General features: G+C 33.0%; 1 protein-coding gene across 3 annotated transcripts in view; it reads left to right on the forward strand.

Moving 5' to 3' along the window:
- Nucleotides 1-19,060, forward strand: part of Hr38 (Hormone receptor-like in 38) — a 76,633-nt gene that overhangs the window by 36,961 nt on the left and 20,612 nt on the right. For all 3 annotated transcript variants that reach the window (XM_069841532.1, XM_069841533.1, XM_069841534.1), the window contains one exon: nt 1,128-1,237. In XM_069841532.1, the coding sequence (XP_069697633.1) occupies nt 1,128-1,237 (110 nt within the window). The remainder of the gene's footprint in view (nt 1-1,127; nt 1,238-19,060) is intronic.

Genomic DNA, 19,060 nt, shown 5'->3' on the forward strand with positions numbered 1-19,060 from the left:
CAGTATTACCCAGCATTTGCTCATATTGGGTTGAGAGAAAACCCCGGAAAAAAACCTCAACCAGGTAACTTGCCCCGACCAGGATTCGAACCCTGGCCAACTGATTTCGCGGCCAGTCGCGCTTACCGTTTCTCCACAGGTGTGGACCTTTGACTTAATTTTTTGCTTTCTTTTTCTGTTTAAGATCAAACACTTTTCCACTCGAATTATCCTTGCACAATAAACGGATGTATTACAAATTTCAAGGCTCCATTATACCGTGTGTTTTTCTGGATATAAGACAGAGATATTTTAACATTTCAGTAAGAAACGTATGTATAAAAACAATTAAGAAATAACTTTATCAGTGGGATACGTTTAGAAATGAGGATACTTTGACAATTTGTAAAGTAACAGAACATCGAACTTTGACACAGTAACCATAAAATATGATTTCTCTAGATCTACAAATTGTCAAAGTCTGCTAATTTCTAACCATGGCCCACTCATTAAGTTATTTCTTCATTGTTTTTATACACAGGTTTCTTATGGCAATATTAAATCCCTATGTCTTGCATCCATAAAAAAACACGGTATAATAAAAGAAGATGTGCTGGTTTTTTTTTAATTTGCTTTGACTTTATTTCTTGCTTTCATTTTCTGCTTTAGATCATCACTATTGCACTCGGACTCTAAGGGCACAATAAACAAACCAATTCTAAATTTAAAAACTCTATATTATATTAGTAGTAGTAGTTCAACAGATTCATAATGAAGGCCATAACCAAATAAATTAGCTATTATTATTATTACTATTATTATTATTATTATTATTATTATTATTATTATTATTATTAGTAGTAGTAGTAGTATTGTTATTATTATTATTATTATTATTATTATTATTATTATTATTATTATTATATCTAGACAAGAATTAAGATGTAACACTCTCCTTACTGAATTTAATATTATTTATTTATTTATTTATTTATTTATTTATTTATTTATTTATTTATTTATTTATTTATTTATTTATCTACCACATTATCTTTCATTTTCATTTTTAAATGTTCATAAACATATTCATAACGATAAGTATTATCTCATTCTTTCCCGTTTGTTTGACACTGCTGTTCTGACCACAGGCCCCGAGGTGCCCAAGGAGGTGGCAGTGTCGACTGAAGTGAGCAGCCTAGGTGCCCGAGGCCCCGCACCCTTCACTGTGGCGTCAAGTATGCTGCTACTGCACACACAGGTAAGATAATTGCCGACTTGGCAAGGTCTACACTCTACGCCCTCCTTCAAAGCAGTCATTAAACATTTTGCGTGATTCGTCAAAACCTAAACATGTCCAAACAGTGCCAGATCTACTCTTAAATAATGCGTTCACAAACTATGTTGCATTGCCTTCGAAATTATAGGTGTGGCCAGATTACGAGAGTAATGCATTTTTAAATGCTATTTTATTGAAAGAATTGAGTTCTATACCGGCTGGCCCAATAACCTTTGCCACCTGAGATATACTGTTTATGTTTCAATCCCCGAAAAGATTTCTCGAAAGCATTTCTGTGATATCAAGGAATGCAATAATGAGGAAGACAGATTTACCATGGTTAAGCACTTCTGAGATATCAAGGTCACATTAATATTTATAGCCATATTATATTATACATTAATCTGTTATCATTAACATTAAGAGGAGGTTGAGGAAAATGTATAGGTATAATGCATCTTACTCGGTGAATTATAAGATCAGCAAATGTATATCACTTGTATTCCTCCATGAGTTCACTAATCCCCTTTTCAATCAATCAAATAGGGGTGGAGCCAGAGTAAATTGTAATGACAGGCAAAATAATTATCTCATACCTCCATGTTAATTATAGAATCAGTGCACTCATTACAACCAGATAACTAGCTCCTGAAGCCGTTATTCCTGTGGACTAGCAGTTAATTTAGGCCTATTTCCCTGCGCTTAAATTTAGGTTTTATTATTAAGAAAGACAAGTTTTTAAGTAGCTGTGGTCATTTTAGACCTGTGCAGTGCAATCCACATTGCGAATGTATAACAGTAGGTATTATTAAGTGGATCGTTATAGCATTTATAATTTTCAGTATATTTAGATTTAACATTGTGAGCACACGCAAGATGTTGGAGAGGGTAGGCCGCTTGTCAGACATCAGAATCAATCACGAAGCCCCCAGTCGTCTAATATTTTTGTCTCTCAAAGCTGTCATTCAATACCTCACCGCGTTCTTCACCATTTTCTCTAATATTAGCTATGAAAAATTTAACTTTTCACTTTAAAAAATGAGTGATTCTGATATTTCAGAAATGCTAATTCACACAGAAAATTTGTCTCTTCATTTCATGGTATCTTCGAAGCCATACAAAGAGTGTGGCGAAAGATCTTCACTGTTTTACAGATAACCACGATTTATAAGGTAGCAAAAGTATTGGACCACTCTGTGTAACCTATATAAAATTTTAACTTGTTCAATATCAATGTTAGTGAAAGTTTTATGGGAATTCAGACATTCCGCTGCATTAGTCTCTAACTTATACACATGGTGAGGTTATATTTTAAAAACGATTTGTTAAAAAAAAAGTAGTTCTGTGTACTGCATAAGTTAATTCAAATTCTTGGTATTACTTAAAACTTTTAATTATTCTTTGCACTTAATCTATGTTTTGATTCGTTTTCCCATGCTTTTAACATCAGATTTGAATTGCTCTTTTATCATAATATTTGGCGTCAAATTTCTGACCGTTTCGCATTTGGTTAGAAAAGTCACAGTTTCTTCAACCTAGAATAGAGATTTTAAGTTTTGCAAGGTCTGTTGATAATAACTGTTTATAAAGCGTTATTTAATATAATAATACATTTATACACATATTTCACCTTTCATTATTTTCTGTTCAATAAATTCTGTTAAAAATTACCCGCAAGTAATTTATAAAAATTTGTTTCTCTCAGTACAGTACTATCTAATAATTTCACTGCTGCAGAACATTTTAGAGAATTAGATTCGTAATTATTCAGTTCATTTGTGAAATCGAATGAGAAAAGAGTATGAGTTTAAAATACCAAGAGCGAAACACATATAACTGTGTTACAAGGCAAGTACTCTGATGGAGTATAAATAGTAAGAAAAGATGTGTCATCTGAAATACAGCATGTTAATTTTCTATGACGTCACATTGCCAACGATTACGATTGGAATATGCTTTGAAAGCGTGCTGCTATGATGCTATTTGTGGAATAATTCAAGAACCCATAAAGACACTACTTAATACTTGAATTCCAAAAGTAGGTCTAATGGAAACACTCATCTTATTTTGGTTTATACCTTGAGTAACATTATAATATATGTTATTACTCAAACAGGGAAATGACTCTTTCCTTTGAGTTGTAAAGAAGTTTACACGAATAAAAGGAACGATAAAATAGTGAAATTATGAATGGTATGGTCATTTGTCCATCAACGTTAAATAAAGATTGATAAGCGGACGAAAAAATGGAGACATCGCTTTGAAGAATTGTGGAATAAGCAAGAATACCTGGAATTCAGTGTTTCAATGTGAATCAATAGGAAAAAGAGATGTGTGTAGAGAGATTAGAACCCCGAAAGTCAGAAGAGGAATAAAAATAAGATTTTGTTTGAAAAACGTTATGACACTTATTACATTAGTGTCGAAATTATTGAGCACAGCATTTCATACCGTTTGATGAAGTTTTATACTAGCATTTAGGATTTTTCTACATTTACTAAGCCACAAACACCTGCAAATTCTCTGGTTACTCTTTGAGATATTTGAAACAAATAATGTAATATACTTTTGCTCGTTTTTGCTTCCTTTTCAGAATAAAAATTGTTTCATATGAAATATTTCTTAGCGTTTTTTTGGGAAAGCCATTTACTAAATTTTCAATATGCAGTCAATTTAAGAGAGCGGTATATTGTGATAATAAATTATTGGAAGAATTTTAGTTTTGTCCTTTAAATATGCAGAAATTTGATTCGAACAAATGTAACTTTTTGTTCTGCAAATAAATTGTACAGTATTATATTTGTTCGGATCAAATTTTTGCACATTTAAAAGACAAAACTAAATTCCTTCAATAATTTGTTATCATAATACACAGCTCTCCTAAATTCACTGAGCATATTGGGAATTCAATCAATGCATTTCTCAAAACACGCTATGAAATGAGGGGCTCAGTGGAAAAGGGGTCCACGCTACAAAAACTAAATTTTGTATGAGAAGCATTTATTCCGCTGACATTCTCTCTCTTCCAGTGAAGAAGAAGCATTTACGAATGCTTACTATGTACAGTAGACACATGCCACAAGACTGGAAGTTCATAAAAGAGGTCCTAGATGGCAAGATCTGTCGAAGAAACTAAAAATCAACTGGAATGTAGCATGGTCCCCTTTTCCACTGAGTCCCTCAATAAAGTTTCATATTAAACAATTTTTATCTCCTAAAAAAAACAAAAACGAGCAAAATTATATTAAATTATTTTGTTTGAAATATCTCAAAGAATAACCTCTTGAAATTAATTACATTACTTACGGTACAGTCTGTATAAGCTATTCTAGAAATCACTGCCACAGGTTTCATAATATTTGAATTTGCCAAATTATTCAGATAAAGGTCTTAAATACACAAAAAATGCTGATTAACTACGGCTTCAACAATTGCAGTAATATTAAATAACTGATCACAGTATTGAAAAAAATAATCACGACGTCTTCAGGAGACAAAACGTGTACTCCGTTAAAATCGTAAACGAATTTTTACGAGATAGCTGTCAAGCGGCTGCAAACAATTGGTTACCATTTGTAAATATTCCTTCCCTAGCAGTGTTGTTACGAAGACCAATGGTAAAGAGTAACAATAATTAATTGGGGTCAGCCAAAGTTGATTCCTGACTGACTACCGGTATGTTTGCATCACCAATGAGTGGTGGTCTTTTTATGTTGTAAGTTGAAATTGTTGTATTCAACAGTGGCTTAAAAGCTCGATTGCAACTTTGAACAGATTTTATATACGAAACTGGTAATAGTGATTGTAATAGTAGCAATAGTTTAATAATACCAATAAATCATAACTTATTCACGTACCGTACACTTAAAGTGAACAATATAGGTATAGAATTTTTAAATTAAAAATATTAGAGAAAGGTTCACTGCATTGTCTATGCATTTCCCAATATTATCTTATAGGAGAGCTCATTAAAAAAATTAAAATTTATAACAGAAATTTATTTAGAAGTACGTAAATAGTAATTTCTGTTATATAGCATAGATATCATCTTTCTGATAAAATGACCTCACAATAAAAAAACGGAGAAGAAAAGGCGTTAAAAATGAAACAAAAGAAGGGATTTATTTTAACAACACGATTAGATTGCTATGGCAAAGCAAACAAAAACAGAAATTAATGTTCGCTGTATATGATCTTCATCTGTTTTCAAACACGTGCTCAGCCAAGTTAATTATCATCTCTGACTGGTCCTGTTACTTTTTACTCTAACCTGTTACTTAATGTTAATGTGTCAAATTGTTGAGATCTCAGTAAAGTTATTACAACTTTTCGTCATTTTTGTCTGTGCCAAATAAGCTTATGTCATGGTGAATTGTTGTTTAGTCTTGTTAAGCAGCTTATTTTAATCCTGAATGACTAACTGTGTTGATGAATTTAGGATAATTCTATAACTTCATATTAACCTCTTCGCATTCTAGTAAGAAGTTATATGTAGCATTAACTTTTAAACGAATGTTATAACTTTTGTGTGTAAGCTGTGTTATACTGTATGTTTTATTTACAGTGTATGTAATGCCTTCACAAGCTAGCATTTGGTAAATTCATGAGCCCATAGAAGTTTCCATAGATAATAACTTACTCATAATTTTAATGTGTTTCACGTACAATAGCGACGTAAAAAATGTTACATGTGTGTTCAAAGTTCAATGACGAAACAGTTGGTATTTATTCTTTTTGTTATTCTAATGTCGGTAAGACTCCGTATTTAATTGCAGCTTTTTATAGGTAATAATAGGTTTAATTTAGCAATTACTATGACGTACATTTAAGTATATGTTCCGGAAAACTTAAAATTCGTCTCTGTACATACAAATTATCAAGTAGCTTTCTGAGTTTGATCGTCCTTGACTTGAGTTTGCATAAAGAATGTAATAATTGTCTGTTGAACCACTCATTATCCTCATCTATCAATATCCATGCTGTCTCTTAAATCTATAGAGTAAAAGGCTGAAATGAAATTAGTTCGCTGTAATTTTTAGATATTCGTAGATAGAGAAATAATTTATATGGATATAGTATGTCACTCATCACTCCGTTTTATTTCGGCTCATTTACTGAAGATGTGCTCACATTAAAATACACACTAATGACACAGTTTAGTATATACAGTCACGAAGCTTGAGTTGTTGAGAGTACTAGGAACAATAGACTATGCCAGTACTATTTCGCATTGTCTGTGATGAGGCGATAGTAGCGATCCTAGTGGTTAGCAACTATCTATGGATGCAAATTCCTTACGTATTGAGCTTCGTGACTGTATATACTAGGCTGTGCTAAAGATGTGACTTTGGTATCTAAGCAACAGTTTTGTTTATCCTTTCCTTAAGTTCAGTAATGTTTATTATAAACAAATGAAAGTATTATATTGCAAGAAAATTCAGAAGCGTGATTATAATACTGTTGCGATTCATACATTAAAAACATATCTATATAAACATTACCATCATCATCATCATCATCATCATCATCATCATCACCAACTTTTTGGATTAAGAATTTTCCCGTTAAAGACATAAAAGAATTTGTCTGTTCATATTGTTTTCAGATATCCAAAATTATTGAGTCTTTCCTTCGATTTGTAATTTAAAAGACATGATTGTAATGTTTCTTCCTCACTTGTAATTTAATTTACATTCTGTATAATGTAAATGCAATTTTTAAGTATTATTGCAAATCTAAACAATGAAATGAATAATAAGCTGGCAATATCTAGTAGGAGAAAAGTGTTTGTTAATAATTATTGCACTTAGTTTCGTTTATTTTACTTCAAGATGAAATTATGTTGCATTAAAGAACAAGCAGTGACAATTTCATTCCTATTACAGAGGCTAACTCAGAATACCTAGTAAGTTACAATCACGTCCATGAAAGTCAGACATTGCATTCTGTACCTTAAAAAAAAAAAAAAAAAAAAAAAAAAAAAAAACATCTGGCCCCATAATTCAAATGCATTATTAAAAGAGGAAGGACTTCCCCTAATTGTACTGCTATATGAAGTCAATTGAATCACAGCGAAGTGATGGTTAAATTATTTTAATGCTATATTAAATAACACACTATATTGCTGATATGATCAAAACGCTCCTTTTTCACCCCTCAGTGTTACGGTGTTGGGTTACAGCACCAGTGTTACGTTCAGATATCAGATTTCATATTGTAGATATTATAAAGAGTGCAGCGTTGGCTCTCTGCACCATCCCCTCAGGGTTAAACTAAGTAAGGAACCTTCCAAACTCATCGGATCGAAACTTCTCTTCAGAGTTTGCACACGAGTATATTCTGTAATGGGACAGTGACCCGCAAAACTGTAGCTGCCAATACAGATGTAAGCCATAAAAAAGTGATCTAGTTAAAAATTAAAAAAAAAATGTAGCAATGTTTGAACAACAATAACACAGTAGGACAAAGTTTGAATAGTAAAACTCTACAATCATTTTGTACAATGAAATTTCATTCCAACACCTTACTGTACTGTTTTTCGTGTTCGTTTCATAGATTCATTATGAAGCTAATTTTATCAGTCGTTGCATTTTTTCTGAGTATTATATTTTCCTATATTTATAGAAGGAATTTTAATACCTGTCAGTGTTTGCATTTGAAAGGTCCACGGAAAGAACATGCTAAGTCACTTTTCTTAAATTTTTTGGGGAGCATTTCTTGACTTTAAAACTTAAAACACACTTAAGATGTTATGAATTTTACATCTGATTTAGTTTAATTTATCAGGTTTTTTGCCATTCTGATTTACTAGGAAGGTAGTTCAGTTTATAAGCTAGCAGATAGGACAAAAAAATCAACAAAAAATTACTCAGTATGTTCTTTCTGTGGACAATTAATTTATTTTTACACATCATTAGGTCTTATAAATAAAATATTATTTGGACGCGCTTTAAGAGAGAATGGAATTGGATTTTGAGTGAAAATTTTGATTTTATTTTTTTATTTTTTCAATTTATTATTTAGATTTCTCTTTAAAATGGTATATTATTATTATTATTATTATTATTATTATTATTATTATTATTATTATTATTATTATTATTATTAAAAACATAGGCCTAATGATGCACTAAAATTGTATTCATTTTAATTTTTCTATTTTCTGGGAAAAAGGAGTGTAGAAGTTTCAATTTTAACGCTCATAATTCCAAAAATATACGGATTTTGGGCAGAAAATTATGTATTTTTTTATTTTTTCTATTTATTACTTGATTTTTCATATTTAAAAGATATACTACAATTATATCCATGTTCATTTTTCGTTTTTCTGAGCAGGGAGCGTAGTATGAGTGTAGCCTACATGTCTTATTTTAATGCTCATTTCCATAAGTTTAGTTTTTTCACAGAAAGGGACCTTTTCTCAGCTTCTATTTGATCTAGAAAGCTGACATTTTCAGGAATTGTTCATTTGGACGTTTTACATGTACTGAAACAATGTTTATTAAATCTATTGAATTTCAAAGATGTTACGGGAAATCGTTAAAAATGTATTGGGGAAAAATTATTTATCACTAAAAGAAATAATTTATATAAAAAACTTTTTTTTCAGAATAAAGACAAGTAACATGTACATGGAGCGTAAAAAAATCAACTTCAACAGCTTCAACAGTTTTCGAGAAAAATTTCCTTACATAACACATAATTTAACATTGTCAAAATGGACAATTTCGCACCCCTTTAACCTTTCTAGACGCTGAAATAGTTTTCAAAATACCGCAAACGGGCCCTGCAATTCTAATGCAAACAGGCTGAGATTTAATCTGTTTCTTTTTTAATATTATTTTGAGCACTTATTCAGTTGTCGAATATTTCAGTTAGTTTATTTGTAATTTTTAGTGTATATTTTTAAAAATAAATTGATTTGTAGATCTATGTATTATTACTTTTCATTTATATCAAAATTTTTCGGAATGCTTGTATATAGTCTACGTACGCTATATAGAATTGTATTCCTTGAAATTTTGTACTTCGTCTTTGTAGACAGCCTACAATGATAGAAAGTATGAAATGTTTATTAATTATATAGGATGAACCGTAAGTAATGTCATTGTTTTCGATGGTTATTCTTTGAGATATTTCGAACAAAAAAGTTTAATACAATTTTGCTCGTTTTCCCTTCTTTCCGAGATAAAAATGTTTTTTTATGAAACAATTGATAGCACGTTTTGTGAAAGCCATTGATTTAATTTCCAATATGCTGAGTCAATTTAAGAGAGCACTCTACTATGATAATAGATTAAATTATTGAAATAATTTTAGTTTTGTCCTTTAAATGTGCAGAAATTTGATCCGAACAAATGTAGCATCTTAAAATTTCTTTTCAGAACGCAAAGTTACATTTCGCGGGTTCAGAATGACAAGGTTCTATCTGACATTTTTAGCAAAATTGAGATTTTTGTTGCATTGAATTCTGCTACTTCACAGCTATCTACCATATAAATTATATGTTGATATCTAAATTATTTTGCGTGATAAAGTTAGTTTGAAAAGGTTTTATCTGCATTGATTATATTAACAACCAAACTTTTAAAATGCTCTCCTGTAAAATTTACTAAACACTAGATAGAACCTTGTCATTCTGAACCCTCGATTTGTTCGGATCAGATTTCTACACATTTAAAGAAAAATTAAAATTATTCCAATTATATATTATCATAATACACTGCTCTCTTAAATTGACTGAGCATATTGGGAATTAAATCAATGGCTTTCTCAAAACACGGCACGAAATGTTTGACATAAAATAATTTTTATCTCGATGAGGAAGCAAAAACGAGCAAAAATTGTTTTTGTTTGAATTAACCTATCTTAAAGAATAACCCCCTGAAATGAATGACATTACTTACGGTTTACTCTGTATACGTAGACAATAGACCATAGTTTTCCATGATAATTTTTTTTCGCAATAATCTTCACTTTGGTCGCAATATCGCAATAATTATGGAAAATCCATAATAGTTGACACCTCTGTAAGCCTATTCAGCCCCTTGAAAGAACTAATTTTAGGAGCTAAAAATCTGCAGTTTAATAATATGGAATAGAGCACGCAAATGATGAGATAGGAATATTATTAAATGACATCGTCTGCGGGCTGAATGTAGTAAAAAACGTCGCGCTGTGGAGTGTGCATGTTTTCTTGGCATCCATCGGGATGGGGTGGCTGGTTGCTCCGCTCCGGCGGCGCCGCCGTATGGAAGCTGTTGACATTTAACACTGAATTTCTCCCAAGTGAGCGCCGCGCCGCTCCGCGACGCTGTATGATTATCCGCGTGCGCCGTGGAGCGTGACATCCGGCACAAAGCCTCGCAGCCTGATGGGAATTAGATTTTTAATTGTGCCCGCTCGCCATGTTGGGTTTATGTGGCATGACGTGGGCTGCCGAATTTCACATCGCAGTCACGTTGTTGTGTGTCTCGTTGAAGACTGAAAACAAAACATCACATGGTGGAAAGAGAAGTCTCCTGCACGAGTAACGGAGACCGAAGTGGTGCGAGACTTTTGGGTCCTTGTATTATGGCGTATAATCAGAAAAATCCAAAGTTTCGGGGCAGAAACACGAAAATCTTGCATTATGTTGAGCATTATAAAAGTCTTCGTCATATTAAATAAAGTTATTGCGTTTGATGTTGAAAGTCTTTAAAAATTGCGATGAAATAATAATAATAATAATAATAATAATAATAATAATAATAATAATATTATTATTATTATTATTATTATTATTATTATTATTATAAAGCAGAATGTAGCTACTATTAAGAGGCAATGGAATTGGATTTTGAGTGATTTTTTTTTCTAATTTATTATTTGGTTTTCCTCTTTAAAATGGTAGGCCTATACTAAAATTGTATCCATTTTAATATTCGTTTATCTGAGGAGTGTGCACAGTATACGTACCATATAGGGCTATCTCTTATTTTAACTCTTATTTTCCGTAACTTTAGTTTTTTTTTCGAACAAAGAAATCTTTTCCCAGCTTCTATTTAATACAGAAAGCTCAAATTTTCAGGAATTCTTTATTTGTATGTCTTACATAATTGAAACAATAGTCTACTTTTTTAATTTCTTTAAAAAATCAGAGATGTGATAGAGGCTAATATGCTGAAAATCGCCGAAAAAAATATAGGAATATAAAAAAAATAATTTCGAGGGAAAAATTGTTCCGGAGCCGGGTATCGAACCCGGGACCTTTGGTTTAACGTACCAACGCTCTACCACTGAGCTACCCGGGAACTCTAACCGACACCGATCCAATTTTTCCCTCTATATCCACAGACCTCAAAGTGGGCTGACAACCGTCAAGCAACCAACTTCGAGTGCACACTAACTCCGTGTGACTTAAATTGTGGTTTTCTGTTAACGAACAGTGACGTGTATTATGCAAATCGAGATTTTCAGGTATAACTCCCTGTAAAGTTGATTTGAATAATTTCGAGTCACACGGAGTTAGTGTGCACTCGAAGTTGGTTGCTTGACGGTTGTCAGCCCACTTTGAGGTCTGTGGATATAGAGGGAAAAATTGGATCGGTGTCGGTTAGAGTTCCCGGGTAGCTCAGTGGTAGAGCGTTGGTACGTTAAACCAAAGGTCCCGGGTTCGATACCCGGCTCCGGAACAATTTTTCCCTCGAAATTATTCAAATCAACTTTACAGGGAGTTATACCTGAAAATCTCGATTTGCATAAAAAAAATAATTTATCAGTCAGGAAATAAATAATAGAAAAACTACTGTTTCAGTATAAAGTCAAGTTATTTGTTCATGAGCTGTAAAAAAGTGAGCGTTCAAGCTTCAACAGTTTTCGAGAAAAATTTTCTCATGTATTACATAATTAACATTGTCAAGATTGGTAATTCCATATCCTCATAAGAGGAAAAGTAAAGAATTCTTTTTAGCGACAGATAACGAACTATTAACTAGTGTAGCCTACTGTACATAGGCCCTAAGCACATGAGAATATCTCTTAAATATTGTTATTGTTATTTATCAATCTGTATGTGAATAATGCCAACCTTGTACATAATATTGACTTTCTGCAGTTACGCATGTATTGTGCACGCGTCTGTTTTCCATCCATGTCAAAGCACAACTGAATAACATCATTTCTTTATATTACAACTCCCTTGGATTATAGTAAATTCTTCCAAGTAAGTTATGTAAAAGCTAGGTATATGCGGGCTCTCCTTGTGTAGTTTAGGAATGGACTCTCTCAATTATTGTCAGTTTATCGGGTATAGCTAACGTAAGTATTTCCATGGTAACCGAAGTCGAATTTCCGTTTAACAAACTCCTTTCATTTTTTTCTGTTAATGTGGGTCTAATATAGACGTTATCCTACATAAAAATGAAATTGTACGCACCCTATACTTCCTAATTAGATAACAAATACTAAATTCAGATCATTTAATTAAGGGAAATTTGTGAAAAACTAATTTAGTCTATGGGAATTCAACCACGCATAACAATATGCCTAGGTGTTTAGAATTAGAAAAAGAAATCCAGAAACCGTGCATACCTGATACGACAGATGAGCGAGTTTGTGGAAAAAAAAAAGAAAAAGATATTGAGTCTTCAATTTTGTATATAGTGAAAACACGATTACATAATGTCGTGCTATGCGTAATACAATGCTCCAGGATTCAACATTAACGCACCGTAACGTTGGTCTATGTATTTCTTCTCTTCAAATATTAGTCATTTGTTTTCTGCATTGCTCACTCTGACAGTGCCTTCTTACAAGTTAACATCGCAGTATGCTAGTCAAAATCTATTTACTAACGTAAAACAGGAAGGTAACCATATGTTCATTTCTGCAATAAACTTCAACATAGAGAAGGCAACTAAAATATTTGCTTAAAACTTACGAACCACTTGCAATAAGTATTCAACATGCATAGTAGAGTCAATAATTTCGTTAACAGCGGCCATGAGGTGTTGTCGTGCATTATATTTCAAAATAAATGAAAAACAAAAGCAGTGCCATCTGCGTAGACATCTTTAACAAGCTACTACTATTTTATCTGCAACAGCGTTAACTTACTTGAACTGTATTACACTGGTAGGCCTAGTTTCTAAGTGCATCACATTAGAATATTTAGCAGCGTACAAATATGGCATTTTGTTCAAAGAAAGGAAATACTGCAATCAATACTGAAAATGATCAATAGTGTTGTCACATCCTCCGTACCTACTCTCCTGACTTGGCACCTCTTGTTTTTTATCTGTCTCTCTTTCTCTGTATGAATTACAATATTCCTGGGAGGTGTTCTCTTCAGCACAGAAACTTATCACAACTGCAATACATGCCCGTCTGTGGATTTCGAAAAATGTTTTCTAGGATGCTTCCAGCAATTGTACTAACACTGGAGAGAATGCAGCTCTGCTAGAAGAGATTACCTTGAAGGCGGATGTATGTAGGTTCATTGGTATAGGGTATAATCCACAAAATTATTGACTTTACTATGAAGTGAATATGTTTATTTACGAAAGATAAATGCTCTGCAAACTGAAGAGAGATTCAAGGCTGCTATATACTAGGGCGATACGAATGAACTGTGTCATTTATTCTTGCGATACTCCCCATGTCTTGTTGTGTACGTTGTTGCATTAACACCACTTTATCCAGCTTCATGTACGTTTATTCATTTATATCGGCATGAGACCTTGCTACCCAATCCCGACGCTCCTTCGTCACTCCGGGCACTCCAGATGTGAAGACTGTGGGACTCTGAAGAGCCAAAACCCTCTGCGATCCGGTGTTATAGGTGGCGTGAGAGGATTCTACTACTGCGAGGTCCAGAAAGAAGAATTCAAGTTGGCTGCCCAAGATCATCTTATAGGTTACAGCATCCTCAAGTCCCTGTTTGTGGGGGTCCAGGATAGTTTCTGTACCTCAACAGTCACTACTACGTCGGCGCAGGACCGGAACGTCTGTTTCGTTGCATTTGGTTCCTCGACCAGAAGCAGCGGACCTATGGGGTGCCTCATGTCACCACGCATGGATAGTGATAGTGATGAAGAGCAAGAGGCCACTCCCACGCCGGGTCACGCCCAAGCGGCGCCCGGCGCCACCCCCCCGACACCACCGGTACGGCGCAAACCCACCCCTTCCACCCTCACTCTTTTTCTCTCTCTCAAGAATGGCAGCTGGCATTGAATGTACCGCATGCTTCTTTTACATGTTGCGTAGCGTAGCGTTCTTGTTAGTGTTTTTGCTTTTGTTTTATCGTCGATATTTCTTCTGGAGTGGACGCTTTTCATGTTGTGCAGAAAACTTGTGTGTTGTGTTAGTTGTGATGCTAATCGTACACGTGTTTTGCTATGAGGGAAATAATGTTACAGTGAACACGATTCTACACGATCCACTATAACAATGATATCATTTCTCTTATTCTCTACAAGTTCTACACGTGGGAGGGAACCTTGTTACTTGAAATGTTCACAGTTTTAGTCAAATAACACTAATTTAGACGCATAGGAAAGTAAGTAAGCAGATTATTTCAAATTCATAATTAAAATAAACTACGAGTATTACATATGTTAAAATAATTTTATTTTTTCAGTCGTTACTTAAGAGTTTATTTCTTTCACGTTTCGAGACAAAACACTGTAAGAAACACAGTTCAATATGATGCAACATACTTTGTTATTGTCTACAAGTTCTACACATGGGAGGGAACCTTGTTACTTGAAATGTTGACAGTTTTAGTCAAATAACACAAATTTCGAAGCATAGGAAAGTAAGCAAGCTAATTATTTCAAATTCATAATTAAAATAAACTATTACATCTGTAAAAATAGTTTTCTTTTTTCAACCGTTACTTAATATTTGTTTTTCTCACGTTCTAAAACTAATTATTGTAAGAAACACATTTTTACTGTGCATGCTACAATAATTATACGCTTTTGTTACTGTCTACAAGTTCTACACGTGGGAGGGAACCTTGTTACTTGAAATGTTGACAGTTTTAGTCAAATAACACAAATTTCGACGCATAGGAAAGTAAGTAAGCAAATTATTTCAAATTCATAATTAAAATAAACTACGAGTATTACATATGTTAAAATAATTTTATTTTTTTCAATCATTACTTAAGAGTTGATGTCTTTCACGTTTCGAGACAAACACTGTAAGAAACACAGTTCAACATGATATAAACATACTTTGTTACTGTCTACAAGTTCTACACGTGGAAGGGAACCTTGTTACTTGAAATGTTCACAGTTTTAGTCAAATAACACAAATTTCGAAGCATAGCAAAGTAAGTAAGCAAATTATTTCAAATTCATAATTAAAATAAACTATTACATCTGTAAAAATAATTTTCTTTTTTGAACCGTTACTTAATATTTGTTCTTCTCACGTTCCAAAACTAATTATTGTAAGAAACACATTTTTACTGTACATGTGCTATAATAATTATATGTTTTTGTTACTGTCTACAAATTCTACACATGGGAGGGAACCTTTTTACTTGAAACGATGAGAGTTTTAGTCAAATAACACGAATTTCGAAGCATAGGAAAGTAAGCAAGCTAATTATTTCAAATTCATGATTAAAATAAACTATTACATCTGTAAAAATAATTATCTTTTTTCAACCGTTACTTAATATTTTTTTTTTCACGTTCCAAAACTAATTATTGTAAAAACACACTTTTACTGTACATGCTATAATAATTATACGCTTATACAAGTTCTACACGTGGGAGGGAACTTTGTTACTTGAAACGATGACAGTTTTAGTCAAATAACATAAATTTCGAAGCATAGGAACGTAAGTAAGCAAATTATTTTAAAGTCACAATTTAAATTAAACTATTACATCTGTAAAAATAATTTTGTTTTTCCAACTGTTGCTTAATATTTGTTTTTGTTTTGTTTTTGTTTTTTTCATGTTCCGAAACTGATCAATTTAAGAAACATAGTTCTACATAGATCTACAGTTTTGTTATTTTCTACAAGTTCAATGGGCTACGTGGGAGGGAACCTTGTTACTTCAAACAATGAAAATTTTACTTAAAACAAAGTTCGAAGCATGCAAAAGTACGTAAGTAAACAAATTATCTCGAATTCATAATTAAAAATAGGCCTAAACTACATCTGCAAAAATATTTTTTTCAACATTGCTTAAAATTTTATTTTTCTCACGTATCGAAACGAATCGCTGTAGAAATCCTGCAGTGGCTGAATGGTTAGACCTGTCACTCAGTCGATCCGCGTTCGAGTCCCGGTCAGGCCTGGGATTCTCATTGAAAAATCCATAGTGACACTTGTGCGGACAAGGTCGCAGTTAGGGTTTTTCTCGGGGTTCTCCCGTATCCCAATATTATGCATCTACACCATCCCGTCAACATTTCTCCATTTCATCCCCATTCCGGCTGGCGACGCAAGGAGGAGGCTGGCCTAGGGACGAGTAGAGTTGCCTGCTCGAGACCTGGGTACGCAGTGAACCTTAGTGTAGTCAGCCGGTGTAGGTTTGGGAATGCACCCAACTTGAGGGTTAGCGCACTAGATATTGAAAGATCGCAGTGCTTGATCGTAATGCCCCCTCCCGAAATTCCATTCCATTCCACCCACTGTAAGAAACACAGTTCTACGTGATACAACATACACTTGAGGAAATAAGAGGCTAATAAAATTTATATTATTGTATGGGATCGGTGCTCACCGGTGAATGTGAGGAGTTAAGGTAAATAGCGAAATCCGATTCGCAAGCCAGCTATAACGGCTTGAGAGGGGAGGATCATCGTGCTAATTACACGTTACCCCCATTCTTGTTGAATATTCGTTCACCTGTTTTGAGGCATGTGAACATGAGATTAGACGGTCATGGATTGTCGCGCAACGAATTTTTCTTTAAGGAACAGAGTTCTACATAAACAGATACACTTTTGTGACCTACAAGTTCTACACTTGGGAGGGTATCCTGTCGCTTGAAACATTGACATTTGTAATCAAATAACATATTGTTCTAAGTACAAAATAAGTTAAGTTCTTAAGCAAGCGAATGATCTTGAATTCTTAGTTAAAATAAACTGTACACTGTGGAAATAGAAGTAAGCCTACTGTACATAAGGATTTGACGTAGGAAATCAACCACCTCATGGAGTAGTGGTCGGTATATCGGCTGCGAAACCGAGGATCCGGGTTCAAATCCTGGTTGGGTCAAGTTATCTGGTTAAAGTTTTTTCTAGGCTTTCCATCAACCCATTAGGAGCAAGATAACTTTCGGCTCTGGACTTTGGACTCATTTCGCTTGCATTATAACCTTCATTTCACTCAGACACTAGATAAACATCGCAGTTGATAAAGCGTCGTAAAATAAACGAATTACAAAATAAACATGGGGAATCAATTACCTACATGTAAATAAGACTCCCGCTACCTTCCCTGTAAGTGATGGTTCACAGGAAATGCACTAAAAACTATTTTATTTTCTTAATAAGTTCATAAGAATTAAATATAATTCTAAACTGTAACTTAATTTGCTTTACATTTGGTTTGTATTTAACATATCATTTGTTTCTTCTACAATCAATTGTTTTTTTTTTCTATAGGCTTATTTAACATCGAGTTTCATGAGGCATTGATAGAAATAACATAACGATACTTAAAATTAGTAAAATTAATTAAAATTAATGGCATAAAATTAATGGAACCATTTTGAAAGAAAAATAATATCCAGAAAACAAAAATACAGAAGGATATTACATTAATAATCTTTTTTATCTCAAGGAACTCATTTGTTATATAAGTTGTAACATTGTTATGAATCATAGCCCACATCAATGAAAAAGAATTACTGATATCAAAATTAATAAAAATACCTAGTAACATTGTAGTTTTTCTGTAACACTAAACAAAAAAATAAATTTCTTATTGTAGTATACCTATTCTGATTCAGTTCTTTAATAGTTATTTATTCAACTAGTGGGATATGAGCATCATTACCGCTCCAATGTGTTTTGCAAGAACGAGGCGCAAGCCGAGTTGTATAATTACATGAGAGGGGTAATTATGCTCATCCCACTAGTTGCATACAATATTTATCCGCGTTTATTTAATAATGCGTTTAATGACACAATCGTTGACTGAGTACGATATGTAAATGATTACCACACTCAGTGCGGTAATCATTTACATATCGCACTCAGTGCGGTAATGAATGCCATTACCATGGTGATAAGAAGATGGATAAGTATCCATTATCAAACCAACGCGGATAAAAGTTACTTATACAACATTTTTCCTTAAAATGAGCAGAGGAGAAAGTATTTGAGATTAACTGATTTCCCATGTTAAACCCCTATGTCCAATACTCTTATTTACATAGCGTATAATTTTATTATGTGAACATAAGTTCATATTTTTAGCCGTTAGTTAAGAGTTGATTTCTCTCACATTCCTAAACTACTTACAGCAACACAATTCTAAGCGATTATTGCTTTCTGCATGTGGAAGGGTAGTCTGTTACTTTAAATATTGAAATCTTTAAACAAATATAATTGAAATTCAAAATATAGAAGAAATAAATTAAATAATTTCAACCTCATAATTAAACTTCATGTGTGTAGACTATTTTGGAAGTTTTCAACCTTTATTTGTTTCCTCTAACATTTCTAAACTGCTAACCGTAAGGAATACTGTTTTACATATTTCGACATCACTTTTGCTATTATCTACAAGTTATATACATAACTGAGTACTCTGATATTAAAAATATTAATAATTTAATATAAAGTAAAA

Source organism: Periplaneta americana, chromosome 12, assembly GCF_040183065.1.
Source record: "Periplaneta americana isolate PAMFEO1 chromosome 12, P.americana_PAMFEO1_priV1, whole genome shotgun sequence".
Classification (NCBI taxonomy): Eukaryota; Metazoa; Arthropoda; class Insecta; order Blattodea; family Blattidae; genus Periplaneta; species Periplaneta americana.